This window comes from Trachypithecus francoisi, unplaced genomic scaffold (assembly GCF_009764315.1).
Source record: "Trachypithecus francoisi isolate TF-2019V2 unplaced genomic scaffold, Tfra_2.0 Lachesis_group4, whole genome shotgun sequence".
In the NCBI taxonomy this organism is placed as follows: Eukaryota; Metazoa; Chordata; class Mammalia; order Primates; family Cercopithecidae; genus Trachypithecus; species Trachypithecus francoisi.
In genome coordinates this window covers 152,410,668-152,427,883 of record NW_022681469.1, presented here as the reverse complement: position 1 = coordinate 152,427,883, position 17,216 = coordinate 152,410,668, and the positions used below count along the sequence as shown (strand labels likewise).

The window sequence follows — 17,216 nt, the reverse complement described above, 5'->3', positions numbered from 1 at the left end:
GGCTGCCTGGATGTATTAGTCCATTTTCACACTGCTATAAACAAATACCTCAGACTGAGTAATTTTTTTAAAGTGATTTAATTAGTTCTACATGTCTGAGGAATCCTCAGGAAAATTACAATCATGACCATGACAGAAGGTGAAGGGAAAGTAAGGCACATCTTACTTTGTGGAAAAAGACAGAACCGGGGATGGGGGCATGTGTGCAGGGAGAGATGCCACATTTTAAAGCCATCAAGTATCTTGAGAGCTCCCTTACTATCACAAGAACAGCATGAGGATAATCCCCCCCTAATGATCCAATCACTTCCCACCTGGTCTCTGCCCTGACATATGGAAAACACAATTTATTTTATTTTATTTATTTATTTATTTATTTATTTTTGAGACCCAGTCTTACTCTTTCGCCCAGGCTGCAGTGCAGTGGCACGATCTCGGTTCACTGCGAACTCCACCGCCCGGGTTCAAGCGATTTTTCTGCCCCAGCCTCCTGAGTAGCTGGGACTACAGACGCCCACCACCACCCTGGCTAAGTTTTGTATTTTTAGTACAGACGAGGTTTCACCATATTGGCCAGGCTGGTCTCTAACTCCTGACCTTGTAATCCACCAGCCTCGGGCTCCCAAAGTGCTGGGATTACAGGCCTGAGCCACCACGCCTTGCCGTGAATTACAATTTGAGATGAGATCTGGGTGGAGCCACAGAGCCAAACCATGTCACTGCAAAGGATCCGCAGTAAGGAAGGTCATAAAATCTGAAATTTAAAAATAATTGTCATATTTTTTCAGTTTATGAATAACTATATTATATATCATTTATAAATGCATATTACGTTTTATGCAAAGTTAAATGCAAATGTCTTCTAGGGTTGGCCTGTCTCAGATCAGGGAAGAAGCCTTGGCTGTAAAGGTTGCAGTCTAACCTGTTATTTTTTGCTTGGTTTAGCCCAGTGTCTGATCACATTTTTCGTCACTCAGGGCATGAAGGGTGGGTCCTGAAACCTAATCCAATCAGGGCAGTGGATTAGAAACTGTCCAATCAGGCATGCAGTGGGAGAGAACAGGACGCTTCCCTAATTTTCCTGGTCGTTTGTGTTTCTCTGCGTCCAGAGCTCCAGTTCTTCTCCTCACTGCTCTGCTTCCTCTGCTCCTAGAGGCCAAGCCACTGTGGCTTTTTGTCCTGCAGGTATTCGCAGATTTATGGCTAAAAGACCGGGACACCCTGGAAGCCGAGAAATGGTGAGTGGTGGGTCTGTCATCGTGAGAGAGGGCTGGGGGCTGGTTGGAACCGGCTGAAAGTGGCTGTAGCAGGACCCAAACTTCCTTGCAGTTAGCTCTGGAGTCTGAGGACCCAAATCCTCCTTGGCCCAGGTGGGCTCTTAGTCCCCTCCAGACATAATATGGTGCCTGGGCCAGCGGCTGGGACCCTGGGAGTTCTTCTTCCTCTGCAGTGGCTTTACCCTGGGCTGGAGCCCTCTCTGGGCAGCTCTGCACTCCCAGCGCCTCATCTCACCCAGATTGTGCATGGGTGGGAGAGTCATCAGGGGAGAATCCTGACTCAGGGTGTGGGATTCGTAAGTGGAAAGAGTTGTGGTCCCTGAGGTCCTTAGTTCCTCATTTTTCCTTTTAGAAATGTATGGGAGTCACTGTAAAAATATTAGACAATTTGATCAAAATGTGATTCAAGAATCATAGAGCGCCCAGCTATGGTTTATGGGTTGTGGTCCACGGGAGAGGCTTGAAGAAGTCTGTTATAAGTTGCATGATGAAGCAAACCAAATTCAGTAACTGCTTTGGTAAAGTTATGTAGTTTCCTTATTTGTAAGATCCAGGTGAAAATTTCTCGGTTATGTCATCACAGATTAATTAGCAGTCTGTGGTTGACTAGGCCTGAATTTTTTTCTTCAATGTAATAATTTCCAAGAAATGCAATTTTTTTTTTTTGTGAGGGAGTCTCACTTTGTTGCCCTTGCTTGAGTGCAGTGACGCTATCTCAGTTCGCTGCAACCTCTGCCTGCCAGGTTCAATTATTGTCGCGCCTCAGGCTTCCGAGTAGCTGGAATTACGGTGCCCGCCACCGTGCCCGGCTAATTTTTGTGTTTTCAGTGGAGACGGGTTATAACCATCTTGGCCAGGGTGGTCTCGAACTCCTGACCTGAAATGATCTGCCCTTCTCGGCCTCCCAAAGTGCTGGGATTACAGGCGTGAGCCACCGCCCCAGCCACAGAGATACATTTGAGTTAGATTTTTGTTTTTTTAAGTGAGAGCCGAGAAAAGTCAATCCACCTTAGTCTAATTGCCTGCTGTTTAAATATTTTTACACTCCACAGGAAACTGGCTTTCCCTTGCTGTTATTTTTATTTATTTATTTATTTTGAGACAGAGTCACTCTGTCACTCAGGCTGCAGTGCAGTGATGAGATCTCAGCTCACCGCAACCTCCATCTCCTGGGTTGAAGTGATTTTCCTGCCTCAGCCTCTCGAGTAGCTGGGATTAAAGGCACCAGCCACCATGCTCAGCTAGTTTTTGTTTTTAGTAAACATAGAGTTTTGCCATGTTGGCCAGGCTGGTCTCAAACTCCTGCCCTCAAGTGATCTGCCCGCCTTTGCCTCTCAAAGTGCTAAGATTACAGGAATAGGCTATTGCAGGCAGCCTGCATTTTTCAACTGTGCTTTTTTTTTTCTTTCTTTCTTTTTTTTTTTTTAAGACGGGGCCTCATTCTGTCACCCAGGCTGGAGTGCAGTGGCTCCATCTTGCCTCATTACGACCTCCGCCTCCCTGGTTCAAGTAATTACCCTGCCTCAGCCTCCTGAGTAACTAGGATTACAGGCCCATACCACCACACCCAGCTACTTTTTGGATTTTTAGTAGAGATGGGGTTTCGCCATGTTGGCCAGGCTGGTCTCAAACGCCTGACCTTAGATGATCCGCCTGCTTGGCTTCCCAAGTGCTGGGGTTACAGGCATGAGCCACCACGCTGGGCCTCAACTGTGTCTTAAACAAGGTCTTGAGTCAATTTCCCTGTTCTCACAGACTAACTGGCCTGCAGTAAAATACTAAATTTCCAGTTCCATCTGACATTCCAAAATGCCAACTTTTCTAACTCACATTATTACCTATTTGTCCTTTCTTGTATGTTTGAGACACAGTTCTTACACTAATTATTTTTTTAAAAGTCATTGGATGACACTTAAAAAGTGCCGTTCAATGCTTTGTAAAAAAAAGTTTGCCGTTTATAAATATTTCACATAAGAAGAAAGCAGAGGTCGGGTGCTATATACCCCATCTTTCCCAACATTTTTTTTTTTTTTGTCTTATACATCTTTTCCATTTCACTGTTTCTTGGTTGCATGTTTTGTAGTAAACTGGTTAACGTAAGTACAGGATTTTGCAGAATTCTGTGAGTATCTCTATCAAATTATTGAACTTGAGGGAGATTATGGGAGTCCCCAATTTACAGACAGTAGCTGAGAAGCATAGACGGGTCCCTGGGATTTGTGACAGGCGTGTGCAGTGAGGGCGATATGGTGACACCGAGCTCTGAATTATGGTCCGTGCCGACTCTGGGTGGTATCAGGATGGAAATGTTAGACAACAAGTTGGTGTTAAAAAAATTGCTTGGTGCCAGCCTGGCCGACATGGTGAAACCCCATCTCTACTAAAAATGCAAAAATTAGCCGAGCGTGGTGACAGGTGTTTGTAATCCCAGGTGTCAGAAAAGAGATATTACAGAGGCTTGGCCTGGAGGGGGACTCTGGGTGTCTGGTAAGGGGAGGCTCTGTTCTCCTGCACACAGGCTGTCACACTGTACATTGTCTTGTGATTCTAAGTCTCCTCTCAGGGTGAAAGGGAACTAAAAACTTAGAGAAAAGGAACTGTGATAACTGACCTCCTTTCAGAGCTGCCACCACATGATTCTCACCCATTCACAGACAGACCCACTAGACATTGATGCGTTCACACCCCTCCCAGGACTAGGCCCCACCCTCAAGAATTCTACCACAGCACTTTTGTTTTTAGTGCTTCTTGCCAAAATCCAACCAAAGTGCCTACAAGTTTCCTGGTGTATCCTCAACCGCAGACACTGAATCTGCAGTAGCACCTGTTTCCTCCACTAATGTAGGGGTCCATACCACTTGATCATGGTCTAATCTGCCTGCATGGACACAGGACTAAATCAGAGTATAGCTCCACGTGGAGCACTGTCTGTAGCACAACCAGTCCTACCACTGACCTTGCACTCTTTCCCACCCATGATTTTTTTTTTTTTTTTTTTTGAGACAGAGTCTTGCTCTGTCACCCAGGCTGGGGGTGCAGTGGCATGATCTTGGCTTGCTGCCACCTCCACCTCCCAGGTTCAAAAGACTCTCCTGCCTCAGCCTCCTGAGCAGCTGGAATTATAGGTGTGTGCCACCACACCCAGCTAATTTTTGTATTTTTAATAGAGACAGGGTTTCACCATGTTGGCCAGGTTGGTCTCGTCCTGGCCTCAGGTGATCTGCCTGCCTCAGCCTCCCAAAGGGTTGGGATTATGGGTGTGAGCCACTGCGCCCGGCCGAATTTTTTTTTCTTTTACCCTTTATTTTAGGTTCAAGAGTATATGTGCAAGTTATATAGGTAAAAGTATCATGAAGTTTTTGTGTACAGATTCTTTTATCACTCAGGACCTAAGCATAGTACCCAACGGATTTTTTTTTTCTGATTTTCTTCATCCTCTGACCCTCCACCCTGTACTGGGTGGGCCTCAGTGTCTGTTCTCTTATCTGCGTCCATGTTTTCTCATTATTTTGCTCCCACTTATAAGTGACAACATACAGTATTTTATTCTCTGTTCCTGCACTAGTTTTCTAAAAATAACGGTCTCCTGCTCCATTCATGTTGCTGCAACGGACATGATGTTGTTCTTTCTTACAGCTGCATCATATTTCATGGTGTGTACGTACCACGTTTTCTTTATCCAGTCTACCACTGAAGACATACAGGTTTATGTCTTGTTTTTCTTAAATAGTGCTGTAATAAACATATGCATTCATGTGTCTTTATGGTAGAATAACTTACATTCATTGGTTATATTCCCAGTTATGGGATTGCTGGGTCAAATGGTAATTCTGTTTTCAGGTTACTGAAAAATTGCCAAACTGTTTTTCTCAATGGTTAAACAAATTTATACGCTCACCAGCAGGATATAAGCTTTCCATTCCTCCATAACCTCACAAGCATCTGTTGTTTTTGGACTTTTTAGTCTGATTGTGTTTATATGAATTATTTCTTTTTTCTTCATTAATCTAGTGTTTTATCTATCATTAATTTTTTCATAGAATCAACTTCTGGTTTCGTTGAATTGTTTTTTGAGACAGAGTTTCACTCTTTCACCCCTGGAGTGCAGTGGCGTAATCTCGGCTCACTGCAAACTCCGCCTTCTGGTTTCAAGCAATTCTCCTGCCTCAGCCTCCTGAGTAGGTGGGATTGCAGGTGCCCGCCATCACGCCCAGCTAATATTGTATTTCTAGTAGAGATGGGATTTCACCATGTTGGCCAGGCTGGTCTCAAACTCCTGACATCATGATCTGCCCATCTCGACCTCCCAAAGTTCTGAGATTATAGGTGTGAGCCACTGTGCCTGGCCCATTAAACTTTTTATGGTTATTTATGTCTCACCTTCTACATTTCAGCTATCATTTTGGTTATTTCTTGTCTTTTGCTAGCTTTGAAGTTAGTTTGCTCTTACTTTTGGAATTCTTTTAATTATGACGTTAGATTTGTAAATTGAGATCTTTCTGACTCTTTGATGTGGATGTGTAGTGTTATACATTTTGTTAACACTGCCTTAGCTGTGACCCAGAGCTTCTGGTATGTTGTATTTCAGCTCTAATTAGTTTCAAAACTTTTTTTATTTCTGCCTTAATTTCATGATTTACAAAATAGCCATTTGGAAGTTGATTATTCAATTCTTATGTAATTGTATCATTTCGGATGTTTTTTATATTGATTTATTGTTCTATACATTTTCTTTTAAAAATTAATGATAGAGACACATAAGAAGAAATAAAACTGCTGTGCTCTTAATCTAAATGCTAAAAATTATTCAACACTTAGTAGCAACTCCCAGAGTGCTATGAAAATTAAATCACATTATGTGTTATTCCCAGTAGTGTTCTGTGACATACTCCTGAGCACATAGTACCTGCTTAATAAACATTTTATTAGTACATGTGTACAGGTTTCCCAGGTGCAGACTTACTCAGACATTGCTGCCTCTGTTTTCTCTGTAAACTGAAAAAAGCCAACAAAAAATGTAATATTTCAGCATGGTGGTTGGTTGTCTTTATTTGTATCACAAGTATGTGTATTGTGATGGACGTGGCGGGTGTAAAGGACTCTTTGCTGTGCCTGCTTTTCTCGCTAATGCTAATAATGTGTCTGGGAAAGCACAATCAGCATTTACAGGGGACTTGTTGAAAAAGCCCATTCCTGGACCCTTTTGGATCCTGAAGAATCACTTTGCATAAAGCAGGGCCGAGATTACCAAGTAACTTATACACTTGAGGGGTTCAAGATACATTCAGGAGAGTTTAGTTCAACCTTCGCATCTAAGGAAGGCTGCACTGCCTGCCCTGTTTCCGTTTGGTAGGAGGAGGTCAGTGCAGTTCATGCTGCCATTATGTAAAGAAATTTGCTGATGTCTGATACGGGAGGACAGGGAAAAAGAAACTTATACTTTAATAGTTATGGAGAAGCTCGTTGTTCTGTCATTGCTCTTAAATCTTTTCAGTTATACGCAACAAAAATGGGTGAGTGTTTTCAGCAAGTCTCGGTCTTTCTGCCCGTGGGTGTGTGTGATGGTAGCAGGTGAACAGGTTGTGCTTTAAAGACATTCTCAAGATGCAGATTTGATATGTCGAGATCATCTTATCTGAAAATACATTTCAGAGAAAGAGGAGGAAAAGAAAAAATCATTTTTTCTCAGGTGAGCATGTCGCAGATCAAGAGCAGTGTCTGGGCCAGGCGTGGTGGCTTACACCTGTAATCCCAACACTTAGGGAGGCTGAGGTGGGTGGATCACAAGGTCAGGAGTTTAAGAACAGCCTGACCAACATGGTGAAAGTCCGTCTCTATTAAAAATACAAAAATTAGCCGGGCATGGTAGCACACACCTGTAATCTCAGCTACTCAGGAGGCTAAGGCAGGAGAATTGCTTGAACCCAGGAGGTGGAGATTGCAGTGAGCCAAGATCGCACCACTGCACTCCAGCCTGGTCGACAGAGCAAGACTCTGTCCTAAAAAAAAAAAAAAAAAGCAATGTCCACTCTGCCTTTTGGAATGCCATGTGTTCAGAACTTGCAGATGTTTACTTCTCTGCTTGTGTTGTTTATACCTAATGAGTTTGTTTCAATTATTTTTTGCTATTTTTATGATAGTCTGGGGGTTCTGAAAAAAAATTTTTTTCTGTATAGCATAGCCTTCTTTTTTTGTTGTTTTGTTTTGTTTGTTTGAGTTTTCACTCTTGTTCCCCAGTCTGGAGTGCAATGGCACAATCTCAGCCCACTGCAACCTCCTCTGCCTTGCGGGTTCAAGCAATTCTCCTGCCTCAGCCTCTCTATTAGCTGGGATCACAGGTGCCCACGCCCAGCTAATTTTTGTATTTTTAGTAGAGACAGGGTTTCACCATGTTGGCCAGGCTGGTCTCAAACTCCTGACCTCAGGCAATCCACCCACCTCAGCCCCACAAAGTGCTGGGATTACAGGCACCAGCCACCGTGCCTGGCCATACCAAGCCTTCTAGGTATTTTCTTCATCTTGAATTCTTGCATGCCATGTGTAATTCTCACCACAAATTTATGATCTGCAATATTTAAAATGTTACCATTGTAGCTGTTGAACATGAGGTGTAAATACTCAATATTTCTATTGGGGAAACACAGTTGTCTTTGGATATTAATGAAAAGTGAAACATGTCCTGTTGAAGTTTCATCTGTGTGCTCTATTAGTTTCATGCAGAACAGGATTTAGAAAATGCTCACATAAACAGGATGGCATTTATTATCCAGAAAGTTCTGAAAAAACTATTAGGAGATACTTGCTTTCTAGGCTGCCAAAGAAAGGCTACTTAATGTTACTATTAAAAATTATAGAACAGGGAAGTTGTCTGTATCTTCAACTTTGCATAAAACTGATGTTTCTTTATAATTAAATTTGGGCCAGGTGCAGTGGCTCATGCTAGTAATCCCAGCACTTTGGGAGGCCGAGGTGGGTGGATCACCTGAGGTTAGGAGTTCAAGACAAGCCTGGCCAACGTGGAGAAACCCCATCTCTACTAAAAATACAAAAATTAGCCATGCATGGTGGCACACACCTGTAGTCCCAGCTACTTGAGAGGCTGAGGCAGGAGAATCGCTTGAACCCAGGAGGCATAGTTTTCAGTGAGCCAAGATCATGCCACTGCACTCCAGCCTGGGCAACAGAGCAAGACTTGGTCTCCAAAAAGAAAAAAAGAAAAGAAAAAAGAAAAGGAAAAAAAAGACATGTCCATATTGATGCTCTTAATTTAATAATTTATCATCCAGAAAATTATCATACCTACAGTGGTATTGTGGATCGTCTGCTGTCCTCTTTTCTCAGAGTTAGAGAATACTCCAGTGTTAAAAATTATCATTGGATAATTTTAGTCACTCTTATAAGTGAAAACCACTTCTTTTTACTCTCTTTTTTAACTTGAGTCAAATAAAAATCTCTGCCTATGGCCATGTGGTGAGTGTTTGTGTGTTCATGAATGTTTTTTGTTGTTTTTGTTTTTTTTCAGGGACTGTTGACATTCAGAGACATAGCTATAGAATTCTCTCTGGCAGAATGGCAATGCCTGGATCATGCTCAGCGGAATTTATATAGAGATGTGATGTTAGAGAACTACAGAAACCTGGTCTCCCTGGGTAAGGATAACTTCGATACACAATTCCTAATATATTACCTTTCTCTCTTTTCTAAGATGATTTTGGTAATTTCTGCTTTGCATGAATGAATTTTAGCTCTCCGATTTTAAGAAAATCTTGGGGATTCATTGGTGTAGAACAAATTCTTCAAGACGTTTTATTTTGACCTGAACTTTTCCCTTTCCTGAGCTTATGTATCTTTCGCTCTAGGTTAGTGGCAATTCCAAAAATGTGGCATAAATAGCGTTGCCCACGCCTTAGAATTCAGTTGCCGCCACCAATGTTTGATTCAGTAGTACTGAGTAGTGAAATTAAGGACCCACACATTTAAAATATTTTCTAAATAGTTAAAAAGTTCTGTTATGACCAATATTAATTTTCTAGAATTTTCTAGTATATCCTCTTTACTAAGCATAATACTAATTTGGTAATTACAGAATTCAGCAAGGTTTATTTTACTTTTTTTTCTTAATAAATCAGGTATTGCTGTCTCTAAGCCCGACTTGATCACCTGTCTGGAGCAAAATAAAGAGCCTCGGAATATAAAGAGAAATGAGATGGTATCCAAACACCCAGGTAAGTGGGAGTGAATGAAGCAGATGACACAGATGAGAGATACACAAATCAAGGAGGAAGCCAGTCCTTAAAATGTGGTTTGGGGAGATGTGCTTCCGTGGAAAGAGATTCTGAGAAGCCCGGGTCATTTTTTACTTTTGCTCTCAGATAGTGATACCTTCTGCCCCGTGCTTTTAAATTCTCTATGGATTCTGCTTTCACTTCAGTAATCTTTCTTCAAGTTCACAGTGTGAGCCAAAGTTTTCTTTGTGGCTTATCAGGGACTGCATAAACTGCTTTTCCATTGCTTTTGGAGTACACTAATATCTGCATATTTTTGAGAAACTCTGTTAAACCATTAAAAATTTTTTTGCATCATGTCTAAAATGTGTGAGAATAGTAGTTTCTATTTCATTTGTGGTTGTCTATTTTTCTGCACACGCCATTCCATTTTCATTACTATACTCTTGAAATATAGTTTAAAGTTTTTTTTTATAATTTTTTAAATTTTTATCCATGTATTTATTTATTTATTTAGAGGTTGGGTTATGAGACTTACTGTGGGGGGATATGCAAGCAGGATACCTCTTATGTCTTCATTTCACCATGTTGCATATTTTAGATATAGATTCATAAATAGAATTGCTGTGTTGTATAATTTCATTTAGAATTATTCGAAGAACATTCATGATACTTTTTATGATAGTTGCATCTTTTTTCTCATCAACAACTTGAATAGGTTTCAGTTTCTTTACATCATCTACATAGTTGGTGTTTTTGAAAAAATTTATAGTGGCCATTCTAGTTGATATAAGGTAATTTTGTTTGGTATTGTGATTTTGTTTTGCATTTTTCTATAAATTATTAATTTTGTGCAACCTTTCAAATAGTTCTTCCCATTTGTGTAACTTTTTAATTTAAAATTTAGTTTAATCATTTGTCCATTTCTTTCTTTCTTTCTTTCTTTTTTTTTTTTTTTTTTTGAGACTGAATTTCACTCTTGTTGCCCAGGCTGCAGTGCAATGGTGCAATTTTGACTCAGGGCAACCTCTGCCTCCAGGGTTCAAACGTTTCTCCTGCCTCAGCCTCCTGAGTAACTGGGATTATAGGAATATGCCACCATGCCCGGCTAATTTTGTATTTTTAGTAGAGATGGGGTTTTGCCATGTTGGTCAGGTTGGTCTCAAACTCCTAACCTGAGGTGATCTGCCCACCTCGGCCTCCCAAAGTTCTCGGATTACAAGAATGAGCCACCGTGCCCAGCTTGCTTGACCATTTCTAAATCAAGTAATTCAATTATCGTTGTCTACTTCTAGGTGTTGTTTATAAATTCTCAATATTAAGTTTTATCACATGTGATTTTCAAATATTGTCACCCATTTCGTGGGTGGCATTGTCACTCTATTAAATGTGTTATTTGATTACAGAAATTTTGAAGTTTAGTCCAGTTAAATTTTTGTGTTCTTCTCTTTGTTGCTCATGCTTTTGATGGCATGTCTAAGAAAATGGTGCCAAGACCAATGTCGTGTCTTTCCACTATATTTTTTTCTAAGAATTTCATTAGTTTTTTTTCAGTCTTAAGTATTTTGTTTAAAATATTTTTTGTATATGATGCAATTAAAGCATCCAAGTTTGTCAATGTAGATATCCAGTTTTCAACATTATCTGTTGAAGGGATGATATTTTCTCCATTGTCTGCTGATGGCAACCTTGTGGCAGATTATTTGGTCATACACAGAAGAGTTCATTGCTGGTCTCCCTATTTTGTTCTATCATGTCTTTATCTGTCTTTGTGTGGATACCACAGTTGTTGTTATTGTTGCTTTTTATTATGTTTTAAAATTAAGAAGTATAATGCCTCTGTTTTTCATGTTTCTCTAGATATAGTTCAAAATAAATTTTAAAAATTTTAAACAATATTTCAGGAATAAATATACTTTTGGAATTTTGATACAGATTATATTAAATTTGTTCACCACTGTGAGTTATATTGACAACTAAGTTGTCACTTAACTATTTTGACCCTCAAGCAAAAATATTAAATTAAGTTAAATTATTTGACCTGTTCAAGAATACATTGAAGAGTGTGTTTATTTCCATATATTTTTGATGTGCCTATTTTACCTTTTTTCTTTTTAGCTTTATTCAGTTTTGGTTAGAAAAAATAGGCTGTATGATTTGCTCTTCTTAAATTTTTTTTTACACAGGGTTTCTCACTTTGTTGCCCAGACTCTAGCACAGTAGCACAGTCTTGGCTCACTGCAGCCTAAACCTCTTGGACTCAAGTAATCCTTCCACCTTGGCCTCGTGAGTGACTGACACTACAGACCTACCCCACCATGCCCAGCTAATTTTTAATTATTTGTAGAGACAGGGTCTCACCATGTTCCCAAGGCTGGTATCAAGCTTCTTGCCCCAAGTGATCCTTCCACTTTGGCCTCCCGAAGTGCTGAGATTACACCTGTGAGCCACTGCACCTGGCTTATCTTTTGAAATTTACTAAGACCTATGTATTCTAACAGAATATACCGGGTGCAAATAATAATATTGTGTATCCACTTGCTTTTGACTGGAGAGTTCTGTACGTGTCTGTTTAGCCTAGTTGGTTTTATAATATGGTGTAGATGTTTGTGCCCTCCAAATCTCATGTTGAAATTTAATCTCCAGTGTTGGATGTGGGGCCTAATGAGAGGTGTTTGCATCATGGAGACAAATCCCTCATTAATGGCTTGGCACAATCCCCTTGGTAATCACAGAGGGCTCCCTCTATTAATTCACATGAGAGCTGGTTGCTTAAAGGAACCTGGTTCCTCCACCTCACACTCACATCATCTTTCACCATGTGACATGTTTGCCCTCCACTATAATTGTAAGCTTCCTCATATCCTCACCAGAAGCAGATGCTGGCATATACATCTTTTTTGCCTTCCACTATAATTGTAAGCTTCCTCATATCCTCATCAGAAGCAGATGCTGGCATATACATCTTGTACAGTCTACTCAACTGTGAGCCAAAGAAGCCTTTTTCTTTATAAATTACTCAGTCTCAGTTTATTTTCTATAGTAATGCAAAATGAATTCATACACAATATAATGTTCTTCAGGTTTTCTGTTTTTTTAATTGATTTTTTATTTCAATTTTTTATTTATTATTGAAAGTGAGGTCTTAATGTTTATAATCTTAAGTTGCTATTTTGTTTCTTGCTTCATTTCTATCAATATTTGCTTCATATATTTTGAAGCCCTGATCTTATGTATGCATGTGCATATAGACATAATAGTTATAGATTCCTAGTAAATGGACTCATTTTACCAATATATAATATCAATCTTTGTTTCATGTTAGTAATTCACTCATTTTCTTTTGTGTGTCTATAAAGATTTTTTCTTTGTACTACATTGGAGATTTTATAACACCTCTAAATGTTACCACAGTGATTTTTAAACTGTTAAAAAAAATGACTTCAGTTGCATAGAAAAATTTGTCCTCATTTTATCTACCCTATACATCTTATTGATGTTATAATTATATCTTTTTATGTTTTATGATTATTTTTATACTTATGTCTTTCAAATTTTAAAGAATAACTAAAAATGTTTTCTGCATGATCACGATAATGCCACAGAATTTTATTTTTTGTATATGCATATGTTTTTCAGAAAGTTATATATTTTCATACAATTATGTGTTTTTTTCATGTTATTTTAAGTGGAAGACCTCTTTTCAGCATTTTATTTAGGGCACATGCAGTGTTTATATTCTTTTCCAGGGTGTGTTTATTCTGGATGATCGTTATTTTTTCTTTATTTTGTAGTACATTTTTGCTGCGTTTTTTATTCTCACCATGAAGATTTTTTTTCAGTACTTTAACCATTGTACACAGTTCTTTATTGACCTGCAAGATTTCTATTGTCAAATGTCTCAGAGAACTATGCTTATAAATAATACCTCATTTTTATCTTATAGCTCCCAAGATTGTCTTCAGGTTAGCGACTTTCGAAACTTTGCTTAAATATGTGTTATGGATCTTTTTGTGTATATCCTAGTTTGTTTAGCTTCTTCATTTCTTACATTATTTTTTTCTTTTAAATTTTTTGTTATTATTTATTAATTCCACGATTGTTTTGTTTTTATTATTCCAAGCTTATTGTTGATATTCTTATTTTTCTGATTTTATTTAGGGGTCTGGTTTTCCATTTTTCTCACTGAGCGTATTTTAAAATTTATTTTAAATTTAAAATATATTTTAAAAATTAATATATGCCTCTTTATTTTTATAGTTGCTTTTTCTTTTTTTTTTTTTCTTTTTTTTTTTTTTTGAGGCAGAGTCTCGCTCTGTCGCCCAGGCTGGAGTGCAGTGGCCGGATCTCAGCTCACTGCAAGCTCCGCCTCCCGGGTTTTACGCCATTCTCCTGCCTCAGCCTCCCGAGTAGCTGGGACTACAGGCGCCCGCCACCTCGCCCGGCTAGTTTTTTTGTATTTTTAGTAGAGACGGGGTTTCACCGTGTTAGGCAGGATGGTCTTGATCTCCTGACCTCGTGATCCGCCCGTCTCGGCCTCCCAAAGTGCTGGGATTACAGGCTTGAGCCACCGCGCCCGGCCAATAGTTGCTTTTTCAAAAAAATTTTTTTTTTATTAGACCATGTTGTCCTCATGTTTTGTATACATTGTAATCTTTGGTTGAGATTTAAACATTAACATAAAACTACCTTTCATGATCTTTATAATGCAGCTCTTTCCTGGCATAGCCTGAAACCAATTATCTTGGCTAGAGATTCACGGAGTCTCTCAAACATGTTCTCAGGATGTGTCTTGTCTGCAATTTCGCATTTATTTTTCAGTTAAAAGACTTCTCCATGTTTCTTCTTACCAGTAGGTAGCTACTTTCTACACCTGTTTTCTGCCCATGGACTGCAGTCTTTCTGCTGTTGTAACATTCACTTTTGATCTCAAAAGACTTAAAGGTGTCATTTCAAAAGTATACCACCATTTCATTCAGCACTTTCTATCATGGAAGACAGAAAGGACCCTATAAGCCAAAAGTAAAGATATAGGTCCCAGTATTTTTCGGGTCTTTTATAATAAAAAAACAGTTTGCTCCTAAAGACACCATATTCTTCTACTGGGGATGAGGAAGGACTGTGTTGGGTGAATGTCGCAGACTTCTCTTCTCTTTATATATGGCTCTTGGCATTGTGCCCACCTGATGCACACACTTACTTTATTTATAAATTTCCAGCAAAGGTATTTTGATCACTGTGGTTTTGTTACATTTATAAACCTATGAAGGAATTGTGGCCTGTGGTAATTTGATATGCCACTTTGCTAATGTACCTTATATAATTTTATGATTTGTAAAGTATATTTATCTGAGTCTAGTAAGTTAAGTAACTTGTGATTTTTATGTCTTTCAGTTACATGTTCTCATTTCACCCAAGACCTTCAGCCAGAGCTGGGCATAAAAGATTCACTCCAAAATGTAATACCGAGAATATATGGAAAATGTGGACATGAGAATTTACAAGTAAAAAAATGTAAAAGCATGGGTGAGTGTGAGGTGCAAGAGGGAGGTTATGATGAAGTTAACCAATGTTTGTCAACTACCCAAAACAAAATATTTCAGACTCATAAATGTGTCGAAGTCTTCAGTAAATTTTCAAATTCCAATAAACATAAGACAAGACATACTGGAAAGAAACATTTGAAATGTAAAAAATGTGTCAAATCATTTTGTATGGTTTCACACCTAAATCAACATCAGATAATTCATACTACGGAGAAGTCCTACAAATGTGAAGAATGTGGCAAACCCTTTAACTGCTCATCAACCCTTGCTAAACATAAAAGAATTCATACTGGAGAGAAACCCTACAGATGTGAGGAATGTGGCAAAGCTTTTGCCTGGTCCTCAACTCTTACTAAACATAAGAGAATTCATACTGGAGAGAAACCCTACACATGTGAAGCATGTGGCAAAGCCTTTAGCCGCTCCTCAACACTTACGAACCACAAGAGAATTCATACTGGAGAGAAACCTTACACATGTGAAGAATGTGGCAAAGCCTTTAGCTTATCCTCATCCCTCACTTACCACAAGAGAATTCATACTGGAGAGAAACCCTACACATGTGAAGAATGTGGCAAAGCCTTTAACTGCCTCTCAACCCTTAAGAAACATAAGATAATTCATACCGGAGAGAAACTCTACAAATGTAAAGAATGTGAGAAAGCCTTTGCCTTCTCCTCAACTCTTAATACTCATAAGAGGATTCATACTAGAGAGAAACCCTACAAATGTGAAGAATGTGACAAAGCTTTTAAGTGGTCCTCAAGTCTTGCTAATCATAAGAGTATGCATACTGGAGAGAAACCCTACAAATGTGAGTAATGTGATGAAGTCCAGCCCTCAGGCCTTATAATGTATCAAATAACTTATACTTGAAAAAATCACTACAAGTGTGGAGAATGTGGCCAAGCCTTTAACCAGTTCCAAGCCTTTGTTGTACATAAGATAATTCATATTGAACAAAAGTTTTATAAATGTAAAAAAGTAACAAAGCCTTTAACCAGCCCTCTAATCTTAAGGAACCTAAGATAATTTATTTAAAAAAATTTTTTTTGAGATGAAGTCTCACTTTGTCACCCATGCTGGAGTGCAGTGACATGATCTCAGCTCACTGCAGCCTCTGCCTCTTGGGTTCAAGCAATTCTCCTGCCTCAGCCTCCTGAGTAGCTGGGATTACAGGCGCATGCAACCACACTGGCTGATTTTGTATTTTTAGTGGAGATGGGATTTTACCGTGTTGGCCAAGTTGGTCTTGAACTCCTGACTTCAGGTAATTTACCTGCCTCTCAGCTTCCCAAAGCCTAAGAGAGTATATTAGAGAGACTCTACAAAGGTAAAAAATGTGGCAAAACCTTTAAGCACATCTCAGGCCTTACACAATATCAGATTATTCATTCTAGAGAGAAACCCTACAAAAACAAAGAATGTGGTTAAAAGCTTTAGCTTTTAACTAGTCTTGAACCCTTATTATACATTAAGAGAATTAATATTGAAGAGAAACCCTACAATAAGGAATATGGAAATGTCTTTTAAAAGTCCTCAAACATTTGTTTGAATAAATGTAAGGTAATTGATATTGGAGACAACCCCTACAATTGTTAAAAAAAAAAAAATTGTGGCAAAGCCTTTAACTGGTTCTCCATCCTTATTAATTAAAAAAGTTTATACTGGAGAGAAACTCTACATACATAAAAAATGTAACAGAGCATTTAACCACACCTCAAACTTTTCTAAAAAAGAGAAATCATACTGGTGAGAAACTCCAGAAATGTGTTAAATGTGGCAAGGCCTTTAAATGGTAGTCACACGTTTATGGTAGGTAGGATAATTTATACTGAAGAAAACCCCTACAAATATGGAGAATGTGGCAAAACTTTTAACAAATACTCACACCTTATGGCACAAGAAGGCATTTATACTAGAGAAAAATTGTACAAAGAATGTGAAAAGCCATTAATATCTGTTCATATCTTACTCAATATCGGAAAGTTTATACTTAATAAAAGCATTATAACCCAGGTGTGGTGGCTCATGACTGTAATCCCAGCACTTTGGGAGGCCAAGGCAGGTGGATCACAAGGTCAGGAGTTCAAGACCAACCTGGCCAACATGGTGAAACCCCATCTCTACTAAAAATAGAAAAATTAGCAGGACATGGTGGCATGCAC

The 17,216-nt window shown here is 39.0% G+C and overlaps 1 protein-coding gene across 1 annotated transcript; it reads left to right on the top strand.

Annotated features, from left to right (window-relative positions):
• The first annotated feature begins 1,199 nt into the window (after positions 1–1,199).
• Positions 1,200–16,687, top strand: LOC117073569 (zinc finger protein 679). Its single transcript, XM_033194618.1, has 5 exons — positions 1,200–1,238; positions 8,800–8,926; positions 9,407–9,502; positions 14,897–15,862; positions 16,382–16,687. The coding sequence occupies exons 1-5, from the start codon at positions 1,200–1,202 to the stop codon at positions 16,480–16,482; spliced, it is 1,329 nt and encodes a 442-aa protein (XP_033050509.1). The 3' UTR covers positions 16,483–16,687.
• Positions 16,688–17,216: the final 529 nt, after the last annotated feature.